Source organism: Podarcis melisellensis (assembly GCF_964234715.1).
Source record: "Podarcis melisellensis genome assembly, chromosome: 6".
Lineage (NCBI taxonomy): Eukaryota > Metazoa > Chordata > Lepidosauria > Squamata > Lacertidae > Podarcis > Podarcis melisellensis.
In genome coordinates this window covers 26,664,276-26,690,918 of record NC_138538.1, presented here as the reverse complement: position 1 = coordinate 26,690,918, position 26,643 = coordinate 26,664,276, and the positions used below count along the sequence as shown (strand labels likewise).

General features: G+C 41.7%; 1 protein-coding gene across 2 annotated transcripts; it reads left to right on the top strand.

Annotated features, from left to right (window-relative positions):
* The first annotated feature begins 586 nt into the window (after positions 1-586).
* Positions 587-15,178, top strand: IFT52 (intraflagellar transport 52). Of its 2 annotated transcripts, XM_081917077.1 has the most exons (14): positions 587-742; positions 2,489-2,613; positions 3,790-3,877; positions 4,947-5,076; positions 6,065-6,140; positions 6,244-6,315; positions 7,149-7,275; positions 8,384-8,470; positions 9,272-9,340; positions 10,153-10,307; positions 11,291-11,378; positions 13,397-13,505; positions 13,957-14,102; positions 14,850-15,178. In XM_081917077.1, the coding sequence occupies exons 1-14, from the start codon at positions 725-727 to the stop codon at positions 14,895-14,897; spliced, it is 1,338 nt and encodes a 445-aa protein (XP_081773203.1). In that variant the 5' UTR covers positions 587-724; the 3' UTR covers positions 14,898-15,178. The 2 variants fall into 2 exon arrangements, with proteins under 2 accessions (XP_081773203.1, XP_081773204.1); XM_081917078.1 differs by lacking the exons at positions 587-742; positions 2,489-2,613; positions 3,790-3,877; ... (1 more) ...; positions 6,065-6,140; positions 7,149-7,275.
* The last annotated feature ends 11,465 nt before the right edge of the window (positions 15,179-26,643 follow it).

Genomic DNA, 26,643 nt, shown 5'->3' with positions numbered 1-26,643 from the left:
ATACAGTACATAGTAATTAGCAAGTGCCAATATCTGCCCTTTTGTGGGTGTTAGTGGGTGTGATCCATTTCCTCTTTTTTGCAATATGTAATTAGCTGCATTATGTAGGAGGGAGACTCCTTTTTATTTATTTGTTGCTTATGTATTAATTGCTTGCCAGTAAACATAAAACATAAACGGGTACGAGTTCCCAAGAAAGCTGAAGCGACAACACTAGAAATAATGACAAAATGACCAACAGAATAATACAGTACATGTTAGGAACGTGCTGCTACTCAGCACGAAAGTGGGGAGGGGGGGGAGAATGAGATTTCTGGGATTTAGGTCTAACCCTTCAAGTCACACTACACCACATCCAGTGCCCTCTGCTGTTTCCAAAACTCTTCCAAAGCACAAAACAACAACAACACACGTTGCCAAGAGAGATTTTCCCTGCTCCTGCCGCTGCCGACGTTGGCGGACTCCCCTCCACCATCGAGAATGGAAGATTCCATCGCTGAATGAGCCTTTTCCCTGTAGCTCAAGGAGACTCTAGGCGGGCCTGTGTCGTCATCACGTCGGACGCAACGCGGCTTTCCCTTGCTCTCCCCCGCCCCCTGCTTTTGCCAGTGAAGTCGCTTTGGGCGCCTGCGCAGACGGAAAGGGCTCGCGTTGCTAAGGAGGGAGAAGGCCCTTAGTTACCGCGCGTTGCTGCTGCTCCGCGGTTGGAGGGGACGGGGAAAGGATGGTGGCGACCCCGCAGGTAAGTCAACTTTTGTGGTGGCGGTGGAGAGGTGCTTCCCCCTCCCTCGGGACCATTTATGGAGGCGGAGGGTTACTTTGTAGGCACGACCCTGGCTCCCCCCCCACCTTGGGACCTTGTAGAAGTCCGAGCTGGTAAATTTTAGTTGCCTCCCGCCTCTCCGTAGCCAGAAAAACCATGCTGAAAGGCGGCTTACAAACGGGGGACGGGGCGGGAATTGCATAATTACAAACATAGCAAGAGCAGGCAGGAGCAGTAAATAAAACACATCCAAAAGCATGCAACCATATTGGAAAATTCCCACATAAATCATAAAAAGACCCAAAACAAATGTACAAAAAAAATTCAATAGCAGCAACAAAAGCCCCCTCAAACAAACATTACTCCAGTCCAAGAGTCCTATGGAATTAGATTTTTTTAAAAATAGGATACATGGAAACCACTATCAAATCACAGATCATATCTGTGCCTAACAAACTGAATCATACAGAATCAGAGAATTGTAGAGTTGGAAACAACCCTGAGGATCATTCTAGTCCAATCCCCTGCAGTGCAGGAATAGATCCCACACTTTGTGGTGCAGGAAACTTGCAATATTTTTATACTGATTTATACCCCCCCCCCAAAAAAACCCTACTATTAAAAACATGACATCTGTAACATGTCAGCAAACACCAGAAACATTGTGGCATGGTCTGAGGATACAGATGTAATGTGATTTGATGGTGGTTTGAGGGAGAGGCTCCTGTTCAAGAATCTGTAAGGATCTGTGCCCCCTAGGCCTAGAGCCAATGGTTAATGCTGTTAATGTGAAGCACTCTGGTTACGCTGAGTTTTGAGGTGCTGCCTGTGACAACAGACGTCACAGTGGTTTTGGTGGCATTCTGTATAAAACCTATGTGAAAAATCTGCCCAATGCCTCAGATCCATGTTTTCGTGCCATGGCTGTGTCAGAAAACACCAGATACATCATGATTCTTCATGCTTCAGCCTCTGGAGAGGGAGATTCTATAATGGGATTAAGACAAACCTTTGTAAAAATACAATTTCAAGCAGACTGTTTTTTTAATTACTAGATGCAACTACTACTTGCTTCCAGATCTACTGTATTTTTGTTCCTCAGTGCCAAATCATAGACTTACTGATAGAATTACCCTCATTTTTCGAACTACAAATGCTTAGGAAATCTCAGCACTGCAAGCTTGTAATGATTTTATGCCAGTTTATTCACTGCTATAGCTCTCCCAAGAGAGTCCTGGGAACTAGCCCTTGGAGAGAGTTTTGATAGTGTGTAGTAATATAGCTCAAGAACAAGAGATCCTGGCCTACTACTTTATTGTCTCAATTGCTGGAACAGAAGTGGGGTTGCTTTGCTTTCTACTAGAACTCTTAGATCCACCAGCTGCCAGGTACAAAAGACATAGCTAAGAACCAAACAAAGCTGACACTCATACCACTCAAAAATACACTTGTCGCCCCAAGCTTTCTTCATTTTCACTAGCATTCTTTTTGGCAGGTTCGGGTATTTGGAAAGTTGGAAGTCAAAAATCTTTGCAGAGAACCCAGATTTTCTTTCTTTCCACTGTGCTAGATCAATCAATAAAACATAATGTTATTTGGTTAATTGTGGGTATTCATTAATTCTACATTAATTTGGGAAAGGTTCTTAGAATTTCTGAATAATGATAGCTCTTTTTCCTTTTGCTTTGTTTTTTATTTATTTGCCTGTGCTCTTTCATTTTTGAGGTAACTATGGAGGGAGAACTTCGTAATATAATCGTCTTCAATGCTTCTAAAAAGGAAATTTTTACTATGAACAATGGTTATAGGATTCTACAAAAAAAGCTTCGAAGCAACTGGAAGATACAGAGGTGAGTGGAGTATGTATTGTTTTCTTTTTTCTGATCTGTGTTAAAAAGGTAAAGGTACCCCTGCCCGTACGGGCCAGTCTTGCCAGACTCTGGGGTTGTGTGCTCATCTCACTCAAGAGGCCAGGGGCCAGCGCTGTCCGAAGACACTTCCGGGTCACGTGGCCAGTGTGACATCGCTGCTCTGGCGAGCCAGAGCTGCACACGGAAACGCCGTTTACCTTCCCGCTAGAAAGCGGTCCCTATTTATCTACTTGCACCCAAGGGTGCTTTCGAACTGCTAGGTTGGCAGGCACTAGGACCGAGCAACAGGAGCGCACCCCGCCGCGGGGATTCGAGCCGCCGACCTTTCGATCGGCAAGCCCTAGGCGCTGAGGGTTTTACCCACAGCGCCACCCGCGTCCCGTCTGATCTGTGTTAGCTTCCTGCATTTTACTATTGCTGTTCTGAGAGGAGAAGGCGAGCCATCTTTTGTTTCTACACCAGCACTGAAGTTTGATGAAGGCATAAAAATGCTTGAAAGTACCCAGGACAATGGCTGCCCATAACAGTTAAATTTTTGCTCTCCTCATATCTTGTAGAATATCTGTATATCTGATTGCAGATTTTAAACAAGCTTATTTTGTTAGTGTAGGATAGTGACAGAGTGTGGGTTTCATAGTCTTGTATTCAAGCCTTACCTCAACCACAGCTTTTCGAGATGGGTCTAAGCCCCTGTTCTTTAAAGCATCAGCCCTTCACCTTCATTGTGGGGATAATTGTGCAATTGGAATGAAGCTTTTAGCTTAATATACCTATATGCATTTGGCATTAGGTCTTCGTGGTTTGTAATATATCTCCCTTGAACATTTTGATAATGGAATGAGATTTGGTAATCTTGTTCAGAACATCAGTCTTTATTTTAGGGTTGAATACCTTCTTATTTTTGTAGTCATTTTCAAAGTAGAGAAGAAAATTAAAAATACATTATAATGCAACATCTGCCTAGACAATTGAGATATTGACCCAGCATGCATGTCACAGTAAGCCATAGTTCACCCTGAACACCGCTAAAATGGCTCTTTTCCTCCTCCCTGCTGAGAAAAAACAAAACACGATCACTGTCTTTGTGTTATATCCAATCCTGGAATTGTGGTTTGCCAATGTTGGGTAACATGTCTTCTATTAATTTGTCCATAGCTTAAAAGATGAAATAACTTCAGAGAAGCTGACCGGAGTAAAACTCTGGATTACATCAGGACCTAGAGAAAAGTTCACAGCTGCTGAAGTATGTAATTGTCTTAAATGCCTCAATAACTGTTTAAAGATCTATTTACCTTGCTGATCCTGTCTAGTATTTTGATCCTGTGAACTGCTTCAGTGGTTCTCTTGCATCACATCCTATAGGCCTTTTGGATTCATGGAAGCAGAGCAGGATGATGCACACTCTGGCCATCCTGTTTTGTATGATCTGGGGCAGGATTGGTGCCTTGCAAATGTGTCTAAGCCACAGTGCTGTGCCCTGTATGTATGTTAGGTGGGCTGTTCACTGTTTACTAATGGATTACCTAATGCCTTCTTGTTGGGATTTTTGCAAAGAGTGCTAGACATAGGGCAGAATTCAGTGTAGCGTTAAGGTTCATGTTCTGTCAGTGCAATGATTTTTCCTTATGCAGTGGAACATTCTCCCCCTCTCCTCCCCTGTGCACTCCATAAATCTGTTCTACATGTTACCCCAGTCCTCTGCAGTAAATCTGGAGACAGCGTGCAGAGGGACAATCACAAAATTATTTAGCTGAATACCGCCCTAACTGTACAATTCTAACCATGTCTACTCAAAAGTCTCTCCTGTTGGATTCAGTGGGGCTTACTTTCAGGTAAGTAGTTTTAGGACTACAGCCTAAATGTAATCCACTAAAGCACTAAACATGAATGCCTACTCAGAATTCCTTAGAGCAGATTAATTATGCCATAACTTGTAAAGAGACCTTGAGTATGCACTCATACTTGATAAATTTAAAACATATTGGTGGACTTACAGATGAAAAACAAAGAGAAGAAAGTGGACTATGGAAGACTAAAGTTAACCCTGTTCTGCTGTATGCCAAACAGCAGGTAGTTTGTTAGCTTAAATGCCTATTTGCACTGCTTAAACTTTAACCATCTTTGGGGTTAATTTCCCCTTTGTATTGTAAGAATAATAAGATGGGGTTTCTTTACCAAAGGGGACTTAGTATTTGTAAAGATGTGCAAGCTGTGTTGTGTTGCTATTCTAATTTTCAAGGGTTAAATTCTGTAAAAGCAGGAAAACCTTTCATCCTGGCACTCAAGACTTTGTTGCTTTTTTTCCTTTACAGTTTGAGGTTCTGAAGAAGTATCTAGAAAGTGGTGGGGATATCCTGGTGATGCTGGGAGAAGGTGGTGAATCTCGATATGACACCAACATCAACTTTTTATTGGAAGAATATGGCATCATGGTCAATAATGGTAATAACTGACCTGAGGACAAGCTTTCTTCTTTGGTCAGTCTTGGGAATGTTTACATATCATAAAGTCAGAAACCACAAACAAGTGACCCAACTTAGAGCAGTTTGAGTGTGCTTTATTAATTTGATATTGCTAGGTCCCAAAAGAGCTAGCGACAGAGTATGATTGTAGCTTTGCCTGCTTCCCTTTTCCATGTTTGCTGATTTTGAAAATACTAAGCAAGTGAACAGTACTGCGATAAATTACATCCAAGTCTGAGGGATATTTGGTATGGTGGCAGGCCTGAACTCTGTGTGAGCAGAGAGCAAGGTCCACAGAGTTTCTCTCTGTTAGGCTCTAAGTAAACATCTTTTGCTGTATCTCTAGCTGCGCACCATTGCGCTGTAATTTTCATTTTTCTTTAAACCATTGTGTGCACTGCACATTCGATTATTCAGCAGCCCCTCCTCTCTGTGGCCTCAGTGCATGGACTGCGTTCAGCGGATGCAAGAGCAGAGCAGTGCAAGGGCTTGGGGAAGATGGATTCATGTGCGATGTAGAACTGCCTTGGCCTAAAGTGAATAGCTTGATGAATTGCTTCTGATACAGCAAAAGAGCCACTGCACCTCTTATCTTTCTTTGTGACTGTTCCATTTGTACTTTTGCTATGATTGTACATCTGCATCTTCTTATGGGCTGCCACAAGGAAAATATGAGAGATTTGCCAGCTTTTTAAGGACCATGGGCACATTTGCAAACAGAAACTGTTGTGGGCATCACATGCACACCTCAGCCAGGCACACACTGCAGCCTAGTCAATTGGCTACTATTCTTTTTTCAAGCCAAATTTTAGTAGGGTGGGGCGGGGGGATCATATGAAGTCAGAAGGTGTTTTGTTGGCAACATCAGCCTTCATACATTTAGAGAGAACCAGGATCTAGAATCCATAGCCCATGCTTTGCAGCGCTGCATCTTACTGGAAAAAATATTATTTTTCATTTCTCTTAAGACTCTGTGGTGAGAAATGTGTATTATAAATACTTCCATCCTAAAGAAGCTTTGGTCTCCAATGGAGTTTTAAATCGGTAAGTATTTTGATAGTGGATGGGTGCATTCACATTTTATCTTGTGTAACTTTGCCATATTTTACAACTACAAATCAGTTATTTTTGGGTTTCCATCTATAAGGGAAATCAGTAGAGCTGCTGGAAAAACAGTATCTGGGATAATAGATGAAGACAACAGTGGAAATGATTCACAGTAAGTATCTTCTTTCCAGCCATGTTACAAATGCCATCAATGTTCATTCTGAAAAGTTATAATAAAGCATTGTGTGGGAAGTGCTCTTGAAATATGTAGAATATTCTAATTAATGCCTAAGATTTTGTATTTTGCCTCTTGAAATGCTGCTTAAGTGGAGTAATGCTACAAAATCCAAGGAATGGAACAGTTTTGCACAGTGTTCTGGATTTTTTGTGTACTGTTTATGGACATTTTTTATACATGCTTTAAACATGTCACCACAGAAAGCAAGAAAAACAGGATTTTAATACATCGTAAAGTATAGTCCTTTTAATTACTGATTTGGATCCACTATTGGAAGGCCTCTTCCACTCAAAATGCAATGGAAGAGCACTGTTTTTAAAAAGAGACACCCAAATCCCAAGAAGGTATTGCATTGTCACAAGCTCTTTTTGAAGCACAGGTTCCTTCTCAAAACTTTCTTGTGGCCTGGAGTCTATAAACTTCCGCCTTTTCCCTTCCTCATTCAGTCTGTTGCCTATACAGTATTGTAACCTCTGCTAAATTGTGGTACTGCCCTGGGAGAAGTAGAAGACTTCTGTGAATGCTTGCTAAGCAGTACAAATGCACCTTTCGTCCACTTTTGGTTCTTTGGATCTAAGCCATCACAATTAATTCTAGAGTGTTACAAAGACAATGTATCTTTTTTCTTTTTTTAAAGAAAAAAAACCTCCTACCAGCAGAAGAACATGAAGGGGTGTGGAAAGAGAGAATGGTTGATTGTGTTTGACAGCATTGCAATTCTGTGAAATATAGAAAATGCTTATGACAGTCTTTGTACTATTTTGTAGGGCTCTCACTTTTGTGTATCCATTTGGTGCTACACTTAATGTGATGAAACCAGCAGTGGCTGTTCTGTCCACGGGATCTGTCTGCTTTCCTCTTAATAGACCCATCTTGGCTTTTTATCACTTTAAGGTACATAACTGCATGAGCCATCAAATACTTGTAAAACATGATATTTTGTAACGTTCATAATTTCTGTTACTTGCACATCTTGTGCAACTTTAGCAGGAAAGCATTCAGATAAAAGCTCCTTTATGTTGGAACCTTTGAAAAGAGTTGACCTATAACAGGGGTAGGGAAGCACATTGAACTGTTATTGCAGTTCCTTCCCAGTTTAATCAGTCATTAGTAATAATAATTCTACCATTTCTAAAACACTTCTAAGACAATTTACTGTGTAATTTACTAACTTTAAATAATATATGGTAAATATGTTCATTTGAATTTACTTACTTATTTTCTTAGCTTGTCCCAAAATATTTGGAAAACGGAAGAGCATGTTAAGCATCCATACAAATTCAACTGAGATTGATAAAAACAAGATAACTTGACATTTGTACACATAGTTTATCCCAGTTATTAAAGGCATTCCAAACAAGTATGCCTTGTAATCTTTTCTTTATTCTGCCCCCAGTAATGTCTGTGCATTCATAATCTGTATGAGCTTTTAATGCCTTCATAGAAACATGTAATATGAGTATATGGTGTCCTCAAAACTGAGACAAATTAATTTTTAGTGTCCCAGGCAATTCTAGGCTGCATCAACAGAAGTATATTGTCTAGATACCGGGGAGTAATAGTTTGCTCTGTTCTGCCTTGGTCAGACCCAATCAAGAGTACTGTGTCCAGGTCTGGGCACCATGGTATAATAAGGATGTTGGCAGCTTCAAACGTGTGCAAGAGGATTCTGAAGAAATTGGTAGAATGTTAGGGCAGACAAAATGATCAGAAGGAAAATATAGAATCTGTTCAAGACAAATGAGGTGGAATTCAAAGAGCTACTGTAGTACTGTGCCTCCAATACCTATCCCACACAGCCAATCTAGGAAAATAACATGGTCACCTGTCACATCTGGCTTGTGAGGTGTAGTGGACAGAGGGATCTAGCCTGTTGGTCAGACCAGGTTCCCCAATCCTGCAGTGTCATGCAGAATGTTAAAGAGTGTAATATAAAAAGTACACCTGCATTGATGTACAGTATAAGTTATTAAATCGGTTCTACTGATTTCTTCTTTGATAGAATCAAGGTGGCAAGTTAGCTGTACTAGGATCTTGTCATATGTTCAGTGACCAATATTTGGAAAAAGAAGAAAACAGCAAGATTATGGTGAGCCTCTGTTGTCAACTTCACTGCTAATACTTTAATAATGTATGCCCTCTAACGATCAGTTGACCAGGTTTATTTGAAGCTTAGGAGTTATTCAGCAGAGTGAGCTGTCTTTTCAACCATATCAAGTTGAAGTTTTTGCTACTTACTTCTTTTGGACGCTATGGTATGTAGTCTTTTTTGCAATATAGTCGTACCATGGTTTTCGAACAGCCTAGTTCTCAAATTTTTTGGCTCCCAAACGCCGCGACCCCGGAAGTGACTGTTCTGGTTTGCGAACTATTTTTGGAAGCCAAACATACGACGGAGTTTCCATGGCTTCCGATTGGCTGCAGGAGCAGGTCAAGCTAGAGAAATGGAACAGAGCACTCTGCTTCATCAGCCAGATGAGATTCCATACTGGCCATGGAGGAGGTGACAAACTTCTGCAGCCAGTAGTGAAGATGATTGAGCTGGCAAAACAGAGCACACTCTTGCTTTCACTCGCCTGGAAGCAGTTCCACTGCACTCACTGTAGAATTCCTGGTTGCCAGTGGTGGCTAGGAAAGGGATGCAAGACAGGACTGGTTTAGTGTGACATCAGAATGCAGCCACCACCTCTCTTATAATCATTTACTCTAAATGTTTCCTGCTTCCAGCCAATTTACCTATATGTGTCGTCCCCTAAGTGTGATTGATTGAATATGCCAAGGAACTTCTGTTGGGGTTGGTTTTTTTTTTTTTTGTTTGGTTTTTTTTGCACTGTTAATATTGATAATTCAAAGAATTCCACAATTATAAATGGGCTGTTTGGTTTCTTAGGATGTACTGTTCCAGTGGCTTACAACAAGTGACATCCATTTAAACCAGATTGATGCAGAAGATCCCGAGGTAAGGGGAACTAATTTAACATTATTTAGTAACATTAGCTTTATATATCATAAAGTATAACTGCCAACTTTGCTGAATTTCTATTTTTGCATCTTTTACTTTTGTCCCTGCCAAGAAGGAAGCCTTGATAAGCTGAAAGCAGGGGTAGCTGGTGCTGTACCCTCTAGATGCAGGCTCCAACTCCCATTATCTTTGACCATTGGCCATGGGAACTGGGACTGATGTGGGTTGGGGGTTCAGTAACATCTAGAGTGGACCCCATTGACTACTCTTAACTTAAAGACAAAAAGTTGAGTTGTTAATTTTTACACTTGTTCTGTAAAGTTTATTCAGTTCCATCACTGTTTCAACTTTCCAATTATCCGAAACTTTAAAATTACTTAGCAGTTTGTAGTAATGTCATGTTGTGAAGAATACACTGAGGTGAAAAAGTAAAGCTAATTTTCTTTCCTATGATGTCTGCCATCAACAAATAGGTTTTATCTTGAAAAATAAAGAGGTATCATAATATATGTGAATTTAGAAGTACGTACAGAAGATAAATTTATTACCACCAAACTTACTTAACTGTTGAAGAAGCTTTTAAAATCCGTTTCCTATATCAAGAGATGTATATAAGTGCTCATAACTATGACGGTTAGAAAATTGGCCAAACTAAAGTAAAATCCACACTCTTAAGTGTATTGTTTCTTGGATATATGATTCAAGATGCATTTCTTTTATCATGTAGTTGTTTAGCTCACTGGAAAGGTTCCCTTTTTAGTGTGAGCTGTCTCTTTGTTCACAGCAAATTCCGTGTGCTTTTCCTCCAGATATCTGATTATACGATGCTTCCAGATATAGCAACCCTGTCAGAGCGACTGCGAGTTTGCCTGCAGGAGGGAGATGAAAATCCACGAGACTTCACAACACTTTTTGACATGTCTATTTACCAGCTGGATACCACTGCACTTCCGAAAATCATCAAGTTGGTGACCCCATTTATGTTTCCCAAAACAATGGGTTGAATCCAGATTTTGCTGCCAGCAGCAGGAGTGAGGAGGCAACTTTTAACAGTTTTCCCCATCACTTTGCACCCTGTGAAACTCTGGTCCAGAGGATTGGGGGCTGGGAGAATCAGCAGAAGTCACATTACACACACACACACACACACACATGATCAAATGTTTCCTGTGTGCAAAAGGAGATATTCCATTTGCAGACAGCAAAGTCTGGATCCAACTCAGTGCCTTTTTCTTCTTCATTTTAGTTTAATAGATTTTAGGGCCTATTCATTGCATTATTTTCGTTGTTTATAGGCTCTTTGAGGACAGAGTCCTCTCAAGCTGGAGAACAAGGTGGAGAACAATAACACAAACATTAAATTACAATAAAAATACATTTTGTTAAATACTTCTTAAAAATTTAAAATATACAATAGTAGGCAGCAGTATAAAATAGGCAATAAAATCAGCAGCAAAGTGCATCAGGTAAAAGCCACTTGAAACAGGTAGGATTTTTAAAGTCTTTTTGAATACCAAGACTGAAAGGGCCACTGTGTATCCTTTGGGAGTTACAAAGAACAGGGCCACTACTGCAAAGACCCTATCCTTGGTGTCCACCAATCTTAACAATCTTAAAGGTGGCGCAGAAGCAGAGTTTCTGATGCTGTTGTCTTCAAGCTTCAAATGGGCAGATGCAGTCCTTCATATAACATGGCCTTAAGCTGTTCAGCATTTTTAAGGTTCAGTATCAGCACTTTGACTTGAATTTCAATATGTTATGCACCATCAGCAGAAAGGTGGTTAAATTTGGGGTTTTGCCCATGTACACTTCTAATCCTCGTTATAGTTAAATTAATATCTATCCTGGACTCGTGGTGATAGTAAAAGTTGTTAATGCATGCCAAAACTCCAAAGCAAAAAACCTTTAGCCAATGCTGCAAACTTTACACATTGTTATACGTTGCAGGTCTTATGAGCAGCTGAATGTGAAATACGAACCGCTCCAACTAATTCAGCCTCAGTTTGAAACTCCGTTGCCTGCACTTCAGCCAGCTGTAAGTAACTGTCCTGGGAGAGGAAGGAAATAAGGTGACAAGCATTTATGAGTAGGGTGAACAGATGGGTCTTGGGTGATTTGAGAAACAGAAGAGGCAACACAATATATAGTGCAGGGAGAGTTCAAGGCTTATGGGGTAGGAAGAGAGGATCAGGCAGGTCATCTTGGCAGAATGACTGAAAGTTTCAATGTGTGTTGAAGCAGGTCTGTGAATTGTAGGTCAGTGTTTCTCAACCTTTTTCCGACCGCGTCCTCCTTCTGACCTTGTTTCCTTCCTGTGGCCCCCCTGTCCTACTAGCAGAAAGGGTAGCTATTCAGATGTTTTGTTTGTAAATAGAACATGTTATATTCATATATATATTTATAATTTATACAAAATACATAAAAAATATACTTTAAGTATTTCTTGATCAATGTGACACTTGTGCTTGGTGATCAGAAACAAGCTTTTTTATATCTGGTTCTTTTGCTGCGAGGGATAACTGAAGATCACCTCTGTCCATTACGTTGAGCCGATTCTGCGTGAGGCTGAGTAACAATTGCATGCAGCAACATGCCTCCTTTCACAGTAATACTTGCACGAAGAAACATCACCCCACACACTAACACTGCTGCAGCCACACATCTTGCCCGTGACAAACGACATGTGGACAGTTTGGTGCATGTAGTAGTGGAGTGCGGAAGTGGGGGTGAGAAGGAACTGGAAGCGACTTCGCTGCAAAGTGCGTGTGGCACTCCATTCATTGGGAATCACGGTCACTTCTCTGCTCCCTCTACTTCTCTGTTTTCTCTTTTCTTCACTTCTTTGTTTTCTTTTTTCTTTTCTTGGTCACTTTTCTATTTTCTTCACTTTTCACTTCCCCTCTGTTGCTCCCTAGTCTCATGCCATGGTGTCCCATTTATGCGTTTTTCACCTGTGGACCCCTTGGAATATCCTGGGGTGTCAGAGACCAGACTGAGGATTACAGCTCTGATGAGGAATGGTGGGAACCTCTCCCTCTTCCTGCTCCTGACCTGGATCCTGAAGCTGCCCAGGAACAGTAGAGCCGTATAGAGAATTGGTTTGCAGAGGGACATAGTTTGGAAGACAAAAGCTGGGCAGAGCTGAGTGGGGAACGGAGAAACAGAACAGGAAGAGAGAGAGAGATAACTGACTCCCCTTCGCTGGAAATTGTCCAGCCTCTCTCTCCAAGGGCAAAAAGAACTGATAAGGTTACTTCGCAGAAGGCTCAGTGGTTGCAAGAACAGGTTGCCAGAAGGGGAAGTGATGAGGATGGCTCGGGGGACGGGGGGTGGGGAGAGGAGGAGGAAAACCTAATTGACAGCACCTTAACTTTGAGAATGGCTGTTTTGTTCTTTGTCTGTGATCATTAAACACTCTTAAACTTGCATGGGACTTTAACTGCTTTGTTCTTCCTGATCCACAGCCAATGGGGGGGGGAGGAGGAAGCCATTTTCCTGACGCCTGACGCCTGAAACCTGAAATGGAAGGTCCCAGGGGGCATATGGGCCCCGGTTGGGAAACACTGTTGTAGCTGACCAAAAGTTCGTTTTTCAAAGGAAGGCAGTAAAAATGAGGAAAAGTTTAACCCAGACATTATGTTCTGCCCATCATTCCTCAAAGTTAGAAATTCCCTACATGGACAGCCTAACTTATTTTATGTGTCCAGTCCTTGCAGCTAATCACATTTCTCTCAATTCAGGCCATGCCCTGAACACACTTTTCCAAGACCTGACATCCTGTGGTTAGGAAATAAGTAATCTGGTGCTTGCTTTCCTCTCACCAAAATGCTTAAACTGAATGTCACTGATTTTCCCGAAGTAGAAATTGGAAATGTCAAACCTGTATATGTTTTTGAAGGGCCTATAAACAGAATAGTTTACTTTCTGAGGCTTACATAGTATAAACAAGATTACAGCATGCGAGTAGTTTAACTAGAGCCTGCACCAATGCTCTTTTTCTCTGAACAAGTATGGGCAGACTCAGCATGTTAAGTTTTGCCTAATCTTTACTAGGTTTTTCCACCGGCCTTCAGAGAGCTGCCTCCTCCCAGCCTGGACCTGTTTGATTTGGATGAAACTTTCTCTTCTGAGAAAGCTCGCCTTGCTCAAATAACAAACAAATGTAAGTAGTGCAAACATTTGAACTTGGGATTGCTAAACTATTTGTGGGATGGGCAGGGGAACTTTCTAGATGAAGAGCTTCTCAAACTTTTATCTCCAGGGCACACTTTAGAAAGCTGAAAATTACTGAAGTCCTCCATATTATGCATACCTTAAAATTTTTCAAAAATACTTTGCATTTTGTTAAGAAAACCAGATCTTTTAAATCTGTTTCCTCATGCTAATGGAGGTACTCTAGATCAGGATAGATAATATGTGGCCCTCTGGATGTTATTGGAAACCAGTTACCTCCAGCCCAGCCCCAGTGGTCAGGGATGAAGGATCCTGTGGTCTAGTAATGTGTGGCTGCATATAGGCTCTGCATCCCTTCTCTGCTTGTGGAAACCCATATAATATCTTTAAATGGTTTGGCAAATTTTGTGTGTATTATGCTACTTTTATGTCCTTATTAGGCACTGAAGATGATCTGGAATTCTATGTAAGAAAATGTGGGGACATCCTAGGGGTAACTAACAAACTACCAAAGGAGCAGCAAGATGCCAAACATATCCTGGAACACATTTTCTTCCAAGTGGTGGAGTTCAAGAAGTTAAATCAGGTAAACTAATGGACATTTTTCTTGAAGCGCTGTCCAGTGATCATTGGGAAGATATGAAAGCCAGGTTTCTGGGAAAGCAGACTCCTTCCTGATCTCAGTGATCTATAGAGGCACCGCCACATTAAAATTAATAATAAAACAGGACTTGAGCTTTATCTAATTTGTTTTTCAAGTTAATTGAGTATTCTGTTCCAACACCTCTTTCAGAAGAAAAAAAGATGGGTGGAGAGAATGCTTTCTAGCTTTTTTGTGATTCTGTGTCCTCCTTATAGAAAGCAATATTAAATACCTAGTTGATAGTTGAGCATATTAGACTTTATGCTTCCTCCTTCCTTGACTGCCAGATTCCCTTCTTCATTTTAGCAGCAACCCTCGGGCAGTGTTATATGTGCACCAATGTTAATGCTAACCAGGGCTGTCTAATCCCAGAGTTTTCAGTCCCATTTCTAGCTGTGACTACAAACTGGTTAGTGGTAACATTTTTACGGACATTGATAGTCAGCTATGGAAATAGGAAGAGGAATTTACATGAGAAGAGTGGGGAAGAAGAGTGTGTGAGCCTTCAGGGTGCTCCTAATCTGTTAAACATGGGCAAGAGCTTGGGAACATTGTATCGGCCCTGGGCCATAAAGTCCAGGAGCTGAAAACCTTCAAGACCATTTAAATTTTTTTTTGGACCCTGAAAATGCAAAGGAGCCTAGAGTCATTTGTCTGTATTGATAAATATCCCTTTTCTTTTCTTTAAAGGAGCACGATATTGATACAAGTGAAGCTGGATTCCAGGGTGGCTTTTGAATATTTGAAAGAAAATTTGATGTCGCAGGGAAGGATAATAGAACAGCTTCTCTTATTTTGTTTTGGTTTTTTTTTCTTCAATAAACTGGCTTGCTTTGCTTCTTCCTGCCATTTTCTGTACCCTATGTTACCTTACAAATATGTAGATAGTCTAAAACGCCGAAGCCAAATGAGGGATTGCCTTATAGGCAGCAATAATTTTGATAATTTCTTATGTATGAAGCATTCCATATTTAATATTTCTATTTATAAATAAATATCACATTTTGTACAACTTAAAATTCTTGTTTTTAGCCGTCACCCTTCAATGCGTCTCTGTGTGTGGATTAATACAGTATGCATATACGGTGGGGAAGAGGCAGATAATCTTCTAGAAGGTAAAAGCATAGCTATACAACAAACAGCATATACCTATAAGTAGGGTGGGTGTTATCACAAGCTTGCTTGCTCCTTTTTACTCAAGATTTTGTACATTCTGACTAATGGCCTTGTTTGGACTTTGCTGTAGCTCCGCTGCTGCAACCATGTCCTGTAAATCCTCTTGCAAGTTAGGGATTGCCTTGGAGTGGATGTTTAGGAGAGTATATTCTAAAGGCAAGTGTATGTCTCCCACGCACTGTGTGTGGTTTTTCCAACCTCATCTGGGCACTTGCTCCTTTTCAGATCATTAATGTCACTTATCTGCCTTGACAGATGCATGTATTACTGAGCTGGCAAAACTTATAAGAGTTTAGAATACTTAAAAGTAACAGTCAAAAGCCATGAGAAATGCATACAATTTTAAGAAATCAAAAGATGCGCATTCCAGCTGCTGCATTTTAGCAACATAATGATATAAGTTTGCAGGGCCAATACTAAGACTTGGAAAGCTACAAAGTTGTAAATGCGTCTATAAACTCTCACTTCTAGATTTGAATCATACATGGCATCTCACCAATATGGATGATTTGTGATCCTCTTAAAAAAAAAAAAAGAAGAAGAAGCCTCTTTCAAAAGGGTGCTTTGAATGTGGAATTTTGCTTTGGCAATTTTGGTCAGTTGGGCCTCAGTCCCTCCTCGCTTGAATGGATAATTGAAAATATAAGGGTAGTGAATCCTAAAACATAAAAGATGAAAAGAATTGTGTTCTGTTACTAAGGCTATGATCTTGAGAGTATGGCCAATATGAAGAACACTGCACAGACTCATACTAGAGGTATGATCTTCCCATTATTACAATCCCCTGAGAATTAGTAAATAGATGTGAAGGGTGAACTGAGACTGAAGTAGGCTGGGGGAGCAAGTATGTTGCAACCCACATTTTAGATGAGCACAATTTATTGACATCACACTCCAAAATATGCAATTGGAATAATGGGCATTAGAATAACAGCTGCAATATGTTTCTTAACTTCTCTTTCTAGTGGTAACAGGCCCCTGTTTACAGTAACCACTGCAGCATGTGTAAACTTAACTTTGTATTTAAGATGGCAGTCACCCAAAGCAGAACTGCAAAAGTGTAAAATCGTTTTACCCTGTACTAAGGTGATTATTGTATGGGGAAGCCATGACAAATGAACTATGTGGAAAAGTGCTCACTGGAAAAAAGAGAAGCTTTCAATCATGGGGTTCTCACTACATGTGATCAAAAACCATGTGGCACTGTACCAACTAGACCAGAGTAGACTAGACATGATAATTAGGAAATCAATGACGTTCTATTTACGGTATGAATGTTGTCCAGAGAAATGGTCCTGCCCGTTTACATAAAATACCTAATCTTGCAACAAGCTGAACAGCATACGCATGTCTCACTTCCAAGTCATTAGCAGAGCAACAACCATTTACCACCAGCTGGAGGGGGGAGTGGCAGTTGCCTCTTGGCTGTTGGGGCTTGTAAAACATCCCCCTAAAGCTTGTTCAGCTCTGAAGTATGGCTGTTCAGCTACCAGTTAGGGTTGACCACACAGGCCTCTGAGTTACCTTCAGCAAGAAAAGGACAGAGTTGTCCAGGTGCTTCCTTATTGGATGCTTTCATGCCTTTGTCCACGTAGCACGAGTGCCTTATGTGACCAGTTCTTTATTTGCATTTATGCTTCACTTGTTAGCTGGAAAAAGAGAATGCAAGAAACATAGCAAGATGGCTGGATGGTGCAAACCACCTGGAGCTTTTGCCCAACCAGTGAAACATTAGATCAAAATGCAGAAGTCTAGTGTCTTGTAATAGTAGCAGACACAGCACTACCACCACCCAGAGGCATGGCAAGGTTTGACATCTCCAGAGATGGTGTATCAAGCTTCACAGAGCCCAGGGACCCAAATTCTTCTAAGCTTGCTTCTGGAGAAAGTACATTGCCCAGAGTGGCTTGTATTCCAGAGATCTCCAATATTGGTGGTGGCGGTGGCGGCTTCTTGAAGACTGCAACATCATTTATTTCAGAGCTCTTCAACATATTCTCAGTTGTCGGTTTAGAGGGATTATCTTCCCTGCATGGAGTAGAAGATTTGGTATTGTGGAACACACCCTCTGTGTAATTGGTTTTGCTGTCATTTGCAGAGCTTGAGCTTGACAAGTCAAAGGCACATGGCTGGATGGGAGTCTTGCAGAAAGATGCAAGAGCATCCGATGAGGCCTGCAGATTCTCCTTTGAGCTGCTGGTGGAGGAGTCTGTTGCCTTTAGAGCCAGAGAGCTTCCCTTTGTCACATTCTGCATCTTGCTTGCACTGTCGCATGCATCAGGCTGGGGGATGCTGCTCATTTCTAGGAAACAGCTGCTACCCGGAGAGATGCTGTAACCAGAAGCACCAATCAGAAATCCATTTTCGAATATGTCTTTCAGTGACAGAGAACTAGAACAGTTTTGAGAAGACATTTTTTGGTTCCCAAGGAAAAGAGGTCAGTCTTCTGAATCCTAGGGGCACCTGGAGATGGAATTCAAAGGAGTTTTGTTTATTCAGTTACCCATCACCCCAAGTTACAAACTAGATTTAGACACTTGCTTTTTCTCCACTAATGCCAGATAATTTTATTTCATCATGCAGCGTGATCCAAAGCTTATTTATTCAGAATATGCTTTGTGCATGTATAAGATTACAGTGGTACCTTGGGTTACATACGCTTCAGGTTACATACGCTTCAGGTTACAGACACCGCTAACCCAGAAATAGTGCTTCAGGTTAAGAACTTTGCTTCAGGTTGAGAACAGAAATCGTGCTCCAGCGGCGCGGCCGCATCGGGAGGCCCCATTAGCTAAAGTGGTGCTTCAGGTTAAGAACAGTTTCAGGTTAAGTACAGACCTCCGGAACGAATTAAGTACTTAACCTGAGGTACCACTGTATAGCGAAGGTATTATGTATCTAGCACTTAAAAGTCGAAGAGGGCAGTTTTTTTGCGATCAAGAGCCTCCAGTCTAAAATTTAACACTAGGGAACGATGTGCATTCACTAAAATGGACTTAGGTCAGTGGTGTCAACTTAAATAAAATATTGGGGTGGGGAGGCAGGTAAGCCGTGCCCCATATAATCACATGACACGGCACACACACACCATTTGAATGGCACTGCCCATCAACTTGGGGGTGCAGCCCCCTCAAATATTTTATTGTGGGGGCAAAGGGATCTCGGCGCCTAGGAGCTGGCTCCTGTGACTTAGGTTTAAATTAATCAAGTTTGCTCCAATACTTGTCTGAAACAATGTTGGGCAGCCATTTTTGTAGGCATCAGAACTGTTCCAACCTTGCAGGTATGGCCCAAAACATTTTGCTGCCTGATGTAAAAGACAATATAGCATTCACCCAAAACAGAAACACACACACAGACAGACACACAGTTCTGTGGGCAGGGAAGTACTGGACTGGGAGCAGAATCTTGCTTTAACACTGGCCATGGGGAGTCGGAGCTCAGATGTGGAGCAAACGGAAGATTCCTAATTCAACCCCCTGCTGCTTGTACCAGGAGAGCCAACTTGGCCCCACGACCATGGGTACCAGGGGCCGTGGGTGCCATACAGCATGTATGCTCCTTGGCATCAAAATTTGTGGGTGCCCGGACCCTTCATGGAGAATTTTGTGGGTGCTTGAGCACCCAGGGTCCCAGGGAGTTGGCACCTATGGCCTCCATGTAAGGCTGAAAAAAAGTCTATTGTCTGAAACCCTGGAGAGACGCTGTCAACTAATGTAGAAAATATTATACTAATCTAGTTTAACAGAAGCATGACAAGCTGTGTGTCGCCCACAGAGCCCTAGCCTTACAACACCTTGCCACTGCCACTGCCTATCCATGGTTGTCTCACTCCATTGAATGCTAGGGGGTTGGCCCTGCAACACAGCAAAGCCAAAAGCCAAGTCTTCACACTGCCCCCCACTAGCCTGAAATCTGCATACTCCTCTACGAAGGCAAGTTTTTCTGCAAAGCCTAGAGTAGAGGAAGCTGACAAGGGGACAAAGACATTAAAAAAAAAAAAAGAAGTCAAGAACTTAACAGGGTATATTTCAATCTCCCCAGAATAAGAAAATCAGTTATTTCTACTGCTCAAGATCATAACCCAAAATAGACACAGTTCAGAAAGAGCTAATATAGTTTCACATGAGTCAAAGGAAGAAATCTGGCTAATAACTAGAAAACTGAAGTTCTTCTGGCTTAGGTCTGAAGTGATAGCTTCCTAATTTAGTATCAATACTTTACTGCTAAGCTATACTTATTCCACCCCCCAAAAAACCCCACCTTTAAACAGAAATCAATAAAGGCAATTACTTATTTTTAACACTGTAGGTTTCTTTACTTATCAAAACCCACTTCTAAGAGTTTTACTTACTTTCCCCCTCTAATAAACAGCAATCTTCTTAAGTAGCACCACTGCAGCTGATTCTTATAAATCCTCATGACAGATTGTGGCACACTTTCTTGATTTTCTAATTAAGCTAGTTTGCAAGGGTGTTTGGAAGACACCACCTGAAACTGTTTTAGCCATCAACCCTGCAACAATTTTGTTCCCCTTAAGAATATAACCTGGATCTTTGAACCAGCAGAGCTTAAAAGTATTAATTGCAACTACAGTATTTCCTGAGGACGGAAGCAACTGAATTGCAATTGATCAAGAAGTTCAGCTCTATTCATTTGGGTCTGAATAGAAGCCATATTTCCTTTCCCCCCACTATAGATGTTAATTAATTTGGCCATTACTAAGTTGATTGTTTTATCACCTCTCACCTCTGCTGTCAAGAGTCCCTGTGCATGCATTTTAGCTGTAACTGAACTGCCATTATATTATTACAGTACTTACTGCTCACAACTGCTCAGCCTTTATCACCATGTGCAATCTAGTCCACAAATGCTTATGCCGTAATAATCTTGATGAGTGATTAAGGTGCCATTGTATGAATTGGCTACCACTGGGCAATACTTTTATTAGGACAAACTGAAATGTCATAAAATAGCGCAGCCCAAAATAGTGTTAAGCTGTATGTTGTAGACTGGAAAGCCTCCTTTAGGTGCTACAGACATCAGATTACATACCAAAGATTTTGGGATAAAGAAGCCATGGTTGCTCCCTATTTTAAATCACCATAAAGCCTGTCTGTTACCCAGATCTGTCCTGTACCGCGAATAAAATTCACAGGTTTCTGGTTAAGCAGAAGTAGAGAGAAACATGTTTGCCTTTTTATTAGCATAGCTGGAGATCAATTTGGCTGAAAAGAGACAACTGAAGACAAATTCTGTAGGTTTAAGGGGATGTAATCCTCAAAACGTGGCAGAAAAGAAATTAAAACTTCCTCTGTATGTAGATCCCTCCGGGAATGGCTAGCTTTGTTAAATGCTCCAGGGCACAAAAATCAAAGGGACACAGGTGGCGCTGTGGGTTAAAGCCTCAGCGCCTAGGACTTGCTGATTGAAAGGTCGGCGGTTCGAATCCCTGCGGCAGGGTGCGCTCCCGCTGCTCGGTCCCAGCGCCTGCCAACCTAGCAGTTCGAAAGCACCTCCGGGTGCAAGTAGATAAATAGGGACCGCTTACCAGCGGGAAGGTAAACGGCGTTTCCGTGTGCGGCTCTGGCTCGCCAGATGCAGCTTTGTCACGCTGGCCACGTGACCCGGAAGTGTCTTCGGACAGCGCTGGCCCCTGGCCTCTTGAGTGAGATGGGCGCACAACCCCAGAGTCTGTCAAGACTGGCCCGTACGGGCAGGGGTACCTTTACCTTTACCTTAATCCTCAAAACGTGGCAGAAAAGAAATTAAAACTTCCTCTGTATGTAGATCCCTCCGGGAATGGCTAGCTTTGTTAAATGCTCCAGGGCACAAAAATCAAAGGGAAATGAGTTGGTCCATAAGCAAAAAAACCTGGATTTTAATCTATTTTAAAAGCAATACTTTTATTAGGACCAAGCAAGATGTCACAAAACGGTGACAAGCTTTCAGCTATCATTTTCTCCAGTATTATTCATTTTGCAGCTAGTGAAGGCACCATTGAACCCCTTGGTCAAATTTGCGCTGTTACTCCTGCTTCTTTACCAGCTGCATAGCAGGCGGTAATACAGTGGGTGCAGTTCCTCTTGGCATGGAGATGTATTGATGAGATGACTGCTACACCTGTTGTATGCTATGAAGCTGTTAAACAGCCTAGGTGAGCCCTCCTCGACCCAACGCCCTCTGTGCTGGCTGGGGCTTGATGGGAGTTCCAGTCCAAAAGATATGGCGGGCAGCTGGCTAGTGAAAAATGGCCTTGAAACTCAGGCTGGGGAGAAATAAGCGTTTCTATCCAAAATTTGCAAAACAGAGGTCCTACTTTGAGTAGAAATGTTTCTGTGACTTTATAGAACCGCGTTCTGTTTTCTCTAGACAATTCCTTGCTGTATTGCTGGTTGGAGGGGGGGAGGGAGTGAGTGTTAAAAGAATACTTGCCAGAAGGCACATGTGAAAGCTAGCACCTTTCTTTATCTGGTTGCCTAGGCAACGGGGGAGGTGGTGGCTCTCTCCATCTTCTGAGCTATTTTGCATTTCAGTATGAGAGGAATGCAGTGCAGAGAAACATAATGGGCTTCAGTGATAAAGAATAATCACGTTTGCTTGTGAGTAAGACCCATTGGACTCAATGGGATTTACATCTGAGTAAACAGCAGTCATGGTGGATATCCTGGCCATTAGAACAATGTGCATTTTTTTAAAAAATAAGTGAATGTGAAATGTGTATTCAAAGTGTTCACTGAACCAACACACAGAGATAGGCACTTTCTCACACTGAAGCAAAGGGACAGATTAATAAATTAATAAATCCTGCATTCCACGGGGCTGGATATATAACCCTCCAGTCCCTTCCAACTCCATGATTCTGAGATTCCATGTCCAACAGCTTGACTTAACCCCCAAAGGCACACTCCTCCATTGTCTCCTGAGAAAGACGGGCGCCATAAACCACATGATTCTATATAAATTCTATATAAATGCTCAAAAGGAAAAAATTCCTTCCAGTAGCACCTTAGAGACCAACTAAGTTTGTTATTGATATGAGCTTTTGTGTGTGGAAGGATTTTTTTTTATTTTGTTTCAACTACGGCAGACCAACACGGCTACCTACCTGTGCTCCAAAGGAGTGAGCTACTGACAGGTTTCTCCAGTGTCTGGTTATGATGTTTCTGGCTGCTGAGAGTAGGTGGGTTATGAGTTCTTTGTGGTGTAAGTGGGCATTGTTGTCTTGGAAGATGTTTAGTAGGGCCAATTCTGGGGTGATTTCTAATACTTGCTTGGTTATTTTACATATTTCTCGTATGGCTGTTGTCCAGAATAGTTGGATTTTGGGACACTCCTACTACATGTGGAGGTATGTGCCTATGGAGGTGTCCCCTCTCCAGCATTTTGGTGAGGTTACTGGGCGTATTAGCGCTAGTTTTCTTGGTGTTAGGTACCAACTGTAGGTGATTTTCAGAGTGAGTTCTTTTCTTTCTGTTGATATGGATTTAAAGGGGGGTTTAAACCACATTCTGGTCCACTGAGTGGGGTTAATCTCATAGCCGATGTCATCCTCCCAAAGGAACACAAGTGAACAGCAGAGAACCTGCACAAGCAACGCTGACACAAAACCCCACATATATTAAGTAAAATAGAAACATGGCCACCCGACCCCACTCATTCCCCCCTCCACCTCTTTCCCCCTTTTCTTCCTAATGTCTCAACAAATGAAACCGTTTTGTAAAAAAGTGTTACATGTAAAAAAAAATACGATACATTGCGCATACCTTTGTAAATCAAGAAAATCATTAATAAAGATACATTTTTAAAAAGTTTTTTTTAAAGGAGTGAGCTACATAATCATGGAACCTGTCCGTCACCTTGTTGAAGGTGGATCATTCTGGTTGATGTGTTGAAAAACAGTGCTACAAAGCCCTAGCTGATGCATTTTTATTCAAAAGTTCTGTGCCTTAGGCTGCTATTCCATGCACTTTGAGATGCAGTACACTCCAACACGTTTGTTAAGGCCTGCTGAATTCACAGGGCTTACTCCCTCGGAAGGACCGCAGCCTAAATTCCCATTAAACTCAAAGGGACTTACTTTCTACTTACACATGCTTTCTTACCCCGACTCCTAAGAAGGCACAAACCACACGAACTGCCCATACTGTAGTTGCATTTGTGGTGGCACCTAGAATGCATATGATAGCTGAGTGTTGCCTTTCAAATCACCAGAGCCGAATTAAAATAAACCAGGGTGCTTAAAGATTTTCTTGATTTACAAAGGTATGTGTAATGTCTCTCTTGTATTTTTTTTTAATGTAACATTTTTTTAAAAATTGGCTTCATTTGTTGAGTTTATAAGAAACATCAGCGCCATCTACTGGCAGTGACAACAAATGTCTAATCCTGACAAAATGGTCAACAGTGCAAATTCCATTGAGGTCAATGGGACTTATTTCCAGATACTGTATAAGACTTCTGGAAATCCCTTACTTTGCTGATTAGTGCCTGCCTTCATTTTGCAGGTACGGAATCTTTCAATTGGGGCACCCTAGTTGCTGAAATACATCAGACCTATACCCAAATATAGTTTGTACCCTTAGGAAGAACTTCAGTGGCACCTTAAAGACTAACAAACGTATTGTGATAGAAACTTTCATGGGCTAGAGTCCACCTCATCAGATGCATAAAGTGGTATTCCCAACATTAGAGAGTATTTTTTAAACAACAACAACAACGGGATTAAAGGGCCAATAGTCTCCACTGGGTGTGTCGCATTATCATGCATGGTGCAAATGTGCCTGAGATTCAGTGGGAGTGGGTGTAACCAACACCAGACTGGTGGCTGGTTGTAAATCAGATAAAAGCTATTCTTCCTGTTATGGCCATGGTACATGCTGTTCCAGTAACATCTGTTAGGATGAGAGGAATCCTCTGCCTCAGGCAACCACCATGGCTCCTTTCCTTGTCAAGGGCTCCCTCCTAGGCTGGGTGACAAGGAGTCATCTCAGCAAAAGGACCCACAAGATCCCACCTATCGGACATCACCACAAATATGTGGGAAGCAGCAGGAAGATTAGCCTATTTTTATTTTCATAATAGTCCTTGGGAAAAAATGACTTGTTCAAGGCTAAGCAGGTACAAGCTCAGCACAGTACATCATGTCTGAGTTTTGCTTTCTTTTGAGAAACCACCCGATGTGAACGAAATCTTTGCTATTGTTTTTAACAACTTGTTTTTAAGTAACTGACTGTACATTTAGTACAGTGAAGAAGTCGTGCTTTGAGGAAATAAATGACTTGATTTCTTTTATTAAATTATTCTTTATTATTACTTATTTATTAAATTTCTACACTGCCCTTCACCCGAAGATCACAAGGCAGCTTGCAATATAAAAACACAAAAATGCACAACTTAGTAACAATCAAAATGAAATTTTAAAAATCCTTCCAGTTGCACTTTAGAGACCAACTAAGTTTGTTATTGATATCTGAAGAAGGCTTATACCAATAACAAACTTAGTTTTTCTCTAGGGTGCTACTGGAAGGATTTTTTTTTATTTTGTTTCGACTACGGCAGACCAACACCTGTAAATTAGTAACAATCAATTACACACACACACTTTTAAAAGGTCATAGCTTGTTTAATTAGCCAAAGGCCTGGGAGTAGAGGAATGTTTTTTGTCTGGCGCCTAAAGATATGCCTGGTGCAACTTAGGCACCAGGCAAACCTCCTTGGGGAGAGCATTTCGCAAATGAGGAGCCACCGCAGAAAAGGCCCCTTCTTGTGTTGCCATCCTCTGGACCTCTCACAGAAGAGGCACATGAAGAAGGGCCTCAGATTATGACTGCTGGGTCCAGGTCGGTTGGTATGGGGAGAGGTAGTTCTTGATGCCTCCCAAGCTGCTTATCTTCCTACCACCTACTGGAAGCAAGGGGGAGAAAAAGCCATACATATCTACATTTAAGGAGCAACTGTGTCATGTGATAATGAAACAAAGGGAAACCTGATATTGTAATACAATCAGCATTCGTTCTTTGCAAAGAAATAACAGGAACAGGCAACCAAGCTGCCCTGAAGACAGGGCCCGATTTAGGTTTGATGAGGTCCTAAGCTACTGAAGGTAATGGGGCCCTTGATATGTCCAGGTGTCCTTCATCAACAACAAATTATTGCTGTTTTTGTGTTGAATATATGCTATATGGTAATTTAGGGACCTAATAGGTATCTGAAGCCATTTGCACATGCTGAATGTAGGCACCCTAAATATAGAAATGAGCAAACCAGTGATATTTTAGGGAGCAGATGCGGCCCATGACTTACATCATAGTAGCCTACACAACACAAAACACTGTTGCTGTATGTAGGTTTTACTTTATTTGTTTTTTATCTTATATTTTGGAAATGTACATCCAATTTCCCCCCCTTAATTTTTTTGGGGCCCCCCAAGAGAGTGGAGCCTTAAGCTATAGCTATATGTAAATCCGGCACTGCCTGCAGATGTTGTTGGACTGGACTACAACTCCACTGGCTATAGCGGCGGCACTCGATAGGTGTTCAACATCTGGAGGGCCATAGGTTCTCTTTCCCTGTACCACCTCTTGATCTCATTGGTAGCTTGCTACCCTCTTACTGACTTTGTGTTCGTCTGCCTGTTAAGGCACAATAGTCCTTCAGGCACTTTTTCACTCTTGCAGGGGCTTTCTCAGCTTTTAACATTTCAATGGCAGGCAGAAATCCAATGAGTGAAGCTCTCCCAGCACTGAATTAGTGGAGGATGGAAAAGGCACCCCCTTTTGAATTTCTGCCTGTTGCGCAGCAATAATGAAAGATGCAGATGCCCTGCTAGAAACAAGGATTGCAATCCTAGGGTCGCAATGATATGGGGTGCACAGAGGGAAGCTGTGTAGGGTTAATTGTTGGCCCTAAGAGTCTCCTCGGTCAACCATGAAGCTGGCTTGGGGTTTCCTGGGACCCGTCACTTTCTCTCAGCCCCTTGCCTACCTCAAAGGGTTGTTAGGAGGACAAAATGGCCAGGAGTTTCCGAACTCCTCTATTCTAACCTCTTGGAGGAAGGGCAGGATAAAAGTACTAAACCGGAAAGCGGGAAGCGCCGTCCACTAACCCTAAGAAACCACCCCCGCGTCGGAATTCATTAATGGGAAAAGTTACATTTTAGCAGTGCTAATAAGCGAACTCAAAAAGTGAAAGGAAAAAGGGACGCTGCTCATTCAATCTCAACACATATTTTCCTTAATAGGAGAAAAAAAAACCCAAAATAAAGAGGTGGGTTATATAAATACCTGCAATCCACAAATACAGTCTG

Coding starts and splice junctions, on each gene's coding strand:
- IFT52 (XM_081917077.1), top strand. Junction 13,506..13,956: donor TGCTCAAATAACAAACAAAT/GTAAGTAGTGCA, acceptor TGTCCTTATTAG/GCACTGAAGATGATCTGGAA. Junction 14,103..14,849: donor AGTTCAAGAAGTTAAATCAG/GTAAACTAATGG, acceptor TTTTCTTTAAAG/GAGCACGATATTGATACAAG.